Genomic DNA, 6,014 nt, shown 5'->3' with positions numbered 1-6,014 from the left:
ACGGAAGGTCCAGCTGTTAATTCTTGCCTTCGTGGAGCATGCCTTCTAGTGGGTTTGGAAAGAACACTAAATTAGAAGTTCTTCAGACCTGAACGTAGCCATACATGTGGCCAATTATTTAATTTTCTTTAGGTATGGTTTCTTCTACAAATGCGACGGTGATAACAGAAATGGTGTGGGAATAAAATGAGACCAGATGGGCAATGCGCGGCCTGGCCTGGGACACTCCTAAAGCGCTGGTTGCGGGGAAGCCGGTGGTTGGGCAGGCCCGCTGGACCTGAACTCTGGGGTCGGGAACGTCGGAGCCGCCATACAAGCAAAAACCAGGAGGACCCAGCCTCCACATTACTGGGTGGGAGCTGTCCCTGCTGGAGAGAGCGTGGCCTGCTGGGACCTGACGTCTCGCGGTGCCTACTGGGATGCCTAGCTTCCGAGAGCGGCTATTGGTCCCGCCCCGCGGACCGACGAGAGAAGCAGCCAATCAGAGAAGGCAGCGTGCGGAAGCGGAAGTGAGGTTTCCGTGGAGACAGCGGAGCCTGCGGAAGGCGGCGGCGGAAGCACCTGCGGGAGAAGGCTGAGGCAGGGTATGGTGCCTCCGACGGCCCTGTGAGAGCGAAGCGGCCGCGGGGCTCGCCATGCGCCGGCGGCCCTGACATGGGCGCCAGTGGCTCCAAAGCTCGGGGCCTGTGGCCCTTCGCCTCGGGGGCGGGGGGCGGCGGCCCGGAGTCAGCAGTCGCTGAGCAAGCTTTGGTGCGGCCGCGAGGCCGAGTCGTGCCCCCCTTCGTATTCACGCGCCGCGGGTAAGGGCGCGGGTTCCGCCCCGGGGAGACAGGCGGGCGGCGGGGCGCCCCGAGTCACAGGGAGCTCCAGCCGGAACCAGGAGAAGTCCCATGTTTTGGACCCCCGTGGGAGCAAGGGATGGGAAAAGCAGGGCAATCGGCTCCTGGCGACCTGGCTGCTCTGAAGGTCTCCCTAGGGGAAGAGGCTTGTCCGTGGGTAGGCCCTCTGTACTGTTAACTTGAGATAGGGTCTCCCTGAGACTTGAGGGTTTCTTTTCATCCCTTCCAGCCCAGCCTGCAAGTTGAAGGCTCCTAGGCTCCCTCTCCCCCAGTTCTGAGGGAAGACTAATCCTCTGATTTGGCTGTTTCCGTTACCTACCGTGGTGGCATTGGACCTCTGAGGGTAGGTAGTAGCTAGGAAAGTAGGACTGGGTCCTAGTGTTGAGAATGGAGCCTGGGAAAAAGACCCTCACTCAGGTATGTTCTTCAGATCTAGAGCACTGACCTTCCTTCTCTTTTTCCATGGGTCCAAACAGGAGCGCTAGATTGGCCTGGCCCTGGTGGGTCCGGGGAAATGGTACTTAGGTGATGCTGGAGATTTGGCTGTAGATACTAGGGAGACCGAACAGTGGTAGTTTGGCTAGACCAGCCACTTGGGGGTGGGTGGGGAGGATTCAAACTTTTTCCCTTTAGGTTCCCACCTAGCTCAGGTATCTGCCATCTCAGGTTGACCCAGGGCCAGTAGTATCTTCTGGAGTGAGACACATGCCCAGGCCATCATGCTTTGCCCACCTTGGGTGAAAGCAAGGGCCTGATGTTGGAATGGCCACTTTTGCTGAACAAACCAGTGATGAGAACTGGCCTTAGCTGCCTTGACAATGTGCTCTGATATGATGTCTCTTCCTGAGGCCTGACAGAGTAGCACTGGCTACCACCCCATTCGCTTCTAGTAGACCCCGTACCCTTCAGGCATATTATCCTCTCTTCCTCCCATCAAGGTTGTTCCTCCCCATTTGGAGGCGGGCACGCTTCCTTGTAGTCTGGTCATTTGCCATGACTGGGTGTGGGGCTCCAGCCCAGCCTGTACCCTCTCTCTCTCTACACAGCTCCATGTTCTATGATGAGGATGGGGATCTGGCTCACGAGTTCTACGAGGAGACAATCGTCACTAAGAATGGGCAGAAGCGGGCCAAGCTGAGGCGGGTCCATAAGAACCTGATTCCTCAGGTGAGAGGCTGGGGCAGTGGTCATTGAGCCTATGCTGAGTGTGTGGAGGTAGACCCAGATGGGGTCTGCTGTCATGGTGGGAGCTCTTGAGGGAGGAGCTGGCCCTCACTAGCCTCTGTTTCCGTGGCAGGGCATCGTGAAGCTGGATCCTCCCCGCATCCACGTGGATTTTCCTGTGATCCTCTATGAGGTGTGAGCCTGGGGAGTGGCAGGCATAAACACTCCCTACCCCAGCAAGAAACCCCCAGGCTCAAGGTGTGGCTTCCATTAAGGAACCTAAGCTGGGGCCACAACCCTGAATAAACTGCATTGGCCTGGAACCTTCAGCTGTGAGCGGGGCAGTCCTGCAGTGTTGGTCGGGTGTTGGTTTGTATGTGGACAAGAGGTGGCTGGCGGCTGGTGAGGGCTAATGGCAGAGTTACCAGCCCACCTTCCCCAGCAATCCCTACAAGGAGCATGGCAGGGCATATGCTGGTCAGGAATGCCTGGTTCTTGCACCCTTGCCTGGCCTGCTTTCTTCCAAGCTTGCCTAGGGCCCAGCCCTGCTAAGGGTTACAGCACTTTACAAGCAAGGTCTGCCTTCTTCCAGCCCCTGGGCTGCAGGAGCTGTACGCAAGCGGGAACTTCCCTTCCCTCATTTCCCTTACCCCCTTGTTGGAGCATTTCAGCCGTTTGCTACCTCGATTCCTCCTGTGTTGGACAGAGGCTGGGGGCAGTGCAAGCCTGATTCTTCCTGTCTACCTGCTCATCTGTTCCCACTCCCAGACGGATGGACAGTTTGCCAGCTGTTAATAGGAGATGGGACTGGTATAGGAGGATACTCCCTCCACCCAGGGCTGGGCTGATCCCTCCCCACTGCAACTACTTGTTGCCCCCACACACATCCCAGTTGAGAGGGCCTAAGATGGGATCAGGAAGGGCTATGGATGCCTGTGCCTATGGGGAGTTGTACCAACCCATCTACTTTGTCTAATCTTCCATGCCTTTGAACCAGCCCCACACAAACCCCTGCCATTGGGTGACCATCCGCCACCCATTGGTGAGGGACAGCACCCTAGGGCTGGTGCCAATAGCTATAAGGAGCCCATCACCCCTTTCCCTAAGTATACCCATCCCTCAGGATCAGTCAAGGGAAGGTATTAGAGCCCCTGGGTAAGGACAGAAAGGAGAGATCAACCATAAAGGAATACTTAAAATGTGAAAGTTTGTAAATAGTTTAGTCCATGATGTTGGGGCAGAGTCTGATTTCTACATCGAAATGATTTTTTTTTAATTCCTTACTGTGCAAGCTCTGTGCTTTTAAGAGTGTGGGAAATGGCTTGGGAAGGGTGGCCCCTAATCTAAGAAGAAGACTGTTGTGTTATTTGTTTAGTTTCAATAAAATTATTTGTAGACCCTGCATACGAGTGGTATCCGCTGTGACATCCAGTGTCTAGACCACCATCTGGGTTCTGTGGGTAGGCCTGGGCCACTCTGGTGACCCATCTTTATCATCAAGGCTCAAGGTAAGCCTGAGCCCAGCCCGTGGTCATCCCAGCTGTAACCAGCAGGTGGCAGTGTATTCACACAGACCTCACTGCAGACCCCCTCAGAATGGAGGGATATTTTCACCTATTGTGTTTAATAGGTAGGGACCTCTGGAATTGGAAGGCTTTGGGGTGCTTCACTAGGGATTGGCCCTACCTGCTTGACCTGAGGTGAGAGCGTGACCCCAAGTAGTTCTGGAACAGCTGTCCTGCCCCCAGGAGTGTGAGCTGACCCCACATGAGGTCATAGCATGAGTCATCTTAGGTCCACCCATCCTAGGTGGACAGCAATCAGATGGGTGCCACCATGCCCTTGGCCTACCACCAGGCTCTGTAGCCCAAACCTACCTGCTTCCTCCCAGGACTAGTTGTGGATACCACCAGGAGAGTGGGCTTGGGGTTTCTGTTCCAGCACGCAGAACTCTGCCACCTATAGTACTTTCTCTGTTCCCTGCTGACCCTGTGTTCTCACCTGCAGCTGCCCCCTGTGGACATTCGGCCCGCACTTCTCAGGCCCTGAGAAGTGGTTCTCCGCTAGGTTTAGCCCTTGGCCGTCAGCCCAACTTCCAGCTAGGGAGGAGGGAGATCAGGGACACAGGCTTCTGGGTCTGGGGAGTTGGCCTGCCAGTCTTTTGGAGGCTTAAAGTTGTCTGGAGCAGGATCATCCTGTGCAGCCTGGACTTTGTAGTCCTTCTTTGGGCACCTTCCCACTTTCCTGATAAGACGTCAGACTTTGTCCCCCTTACTGCCCCCAGGGCCAGGGTTCTGCCATGCCAGATGGCATCCCATCACCCATCACCACTGTCCTAGTGTGGGGGAACTCCCTGTGTTGGGCCTTCCCCAGCTGACCCCAATGCTAGAAACAATGGGGGTCAGGGCAGTGCTTCCCCACTCCCTTCCACTGGGCTGTGCTCACTTCCTTCCTGCTGGCTGCCTGAGGAAGTGTCCCTGCCCTGGGACAGTCTGGTTTGGCCTTTGTTTCCCCAGGGGCCCCCACCATTGCAGCTTCCAAGGCTTGTGTCCCTTGTGGAGCCAGCACAATGGTACAGGGACACACCCTCCCCTGCCCTGTCATGGACTCCTTGGTCCTCCGGCAGACTCCAGGGTGTGTACCCAATTCCCCCAGTTGCCCAGGCTTACACAGCCTTCTGTTAGAAGAGAGGCCCGGGCACTGGAGAGGTGGGCCAGTAGGGTGAGTGGGGGTAGGCTCAGGGTGATTTGAGGGTATGCAAACTTGTCCACCTCTGAACCAGGTCTGCTGGGACCTTGCTGCAGCCCTCCCTGGGGCTACAGCCCTGTAATGAGTACCCCCTTTCCCATGGAAACACAGCTCTTTTCTCACTCCAGGTATAAGAGTTCCCTACTCTGCAGTGTCTCAGTGAAGTCCATCCAGGAATGCCCTCCATCAGGAGAGCACTCTGTAGACCCTTCCCAGTCCCTGTCCCTTCCCCCACCCTGCACAATCACACACATCAGCACATTGTCCACTCTGTCACACTTGGGATGCTTCTGCTCTTCAGCGGAAAAAAATTGACTCAGCTCCTGGAAGCTCCCCCAAGCCCCCTTATGACTGGTTCCCTTCTTCACCACCTGCTTTGGGGGACCATCAGCCAAGCATCTCCCAAATAGTTTGACTCCCCAAAGGACCTCCACTGGGGCCCCTCCATCCATAGGCTACTGGATTTGAGGATGGGCCTCAACCCCAAGAGAAGGTTGGGGAGAAGAGCTTTCAGGGTTAGGAAGCTGCCGGCAGGGCAGAGGCTGTCACCTGAGCCAGGTCCCACTGCCTTCCTGTCACCTAGTGCAGTTCACAGGGCCAGGGCATACTCGGGGGAGGAGGAAGGGGGGAAGGGGAGGAGGGCAGCCAGCCAGCGGGTCTTTGTCGTGGGAGGGAAACAGGGTCAAACGGTCCCTTCCCACCCCCCCCCACCCCCCGTTCCTGGCCCTTTCCTCTCAGAGGGGCAGCAGGAAGTGAGGAAAAAGGGCTGGGGTGGGAGGCGGGAGCGGGTGGGAGGGGATGGAGTTTATCAAGTCGCCGGCGGGTTGCCCAGCGGGCAGCAGCTGGTGCGAGTAGCTTAGCTGGAGAGGCTCACCGGGGGAAGGAGGGAGGCCGCCGACCTACTGGGCCCACGGGCTCCCACACAGGTGAGCCCAGTGCAGGCGACTGGTCTGCACCCCCATAGACCCGCTCACAGGAGCGCTCCCTCCCTCTCCTCCCCAGCGCTCGGAATGGGCTGGTGGTGCAGACCCGGGCCCTTTGAGGACCTGAGTCCAGCACAGAAGAGAGGATCTAGGAAAAGGCAGGGAGGTCTCGCCCAGGTCCAGCTCCAAGCCTGCTCCCCAGAGGGACGGGCTTGCGGGATGAAAGGGCTCAGGATACCGGTGGAGGCCCGGGGGAGCCCCCTAGCCAGACCGGCTTTTCTCCGCAGTCGGGTCGGCTATTTCCGCAAGAGTAGCAGACTCCTAGGAGTTTAAATAAAGG

General features: G+C 57.2%; 2 protein-coding genes across 4 annotated transcripts in view; both read left to right on the top strand.

Annotated features, from left to right (window-relative positions):
* Positions 1–533: 533 nt before the first annotated feature.
* Positions 534–3,407, top strand: TUSC2 (tumor suppressor 2, mitochondrial calcium regulator). The gene is made up of 3 exons (XM_040445486.1): positions 534–800; positions 1,886–2,006; positions 2,137–3,407. Exons 1-3 carry the CDS (start codon positions 655–657, stop codon positions 2,200–2,202), a joined length of 333 nt encoding a protein of 110 aa, XP_040301420.1. The 5' UTR covers positions 534–654; the 3' UTR covers positions 2,203–3,407.
* Positions 3,408–5,560: 2,153 nt separating this feature from the next.
* The window catches only part of HYAL2 (hyaluronidase 2), a 10,925-nt gene continuing 10,471 nt past the window's right edge, over positions 5,561–6,014 (top strand). For all 3 annotated transcript variants that reach the window (XM_040445433.1, XM_040445431.1, XM_040445434.1), the window contains exon 1: positions 5,561–5,677. The gene's annotated coding sequence lies outside the window, so the exon portion shown is untranslated. The remainder of the gene's footprint in view (positions 5,678–6,014) is intronic.

The sequence above is a fragment of the Herpailurus yagouaroundi genome, unplaced genomic scaffold (assembly GCF_014898765.1).
Source record: "Herpailurus yagouaroundi ecotype Mexico unplaced genomic scaffold, PumYag 193, whole genome shotgun sequence".
NCBI lineage: Eukaryota > Metazoa > Chordata > Mammalia > Carnivora > Felidae > Herpailurus > Herpailurus yagouaroundi.
This window is presented reverse-complemented; position numbering and strand designations above follow the sequence as displayed.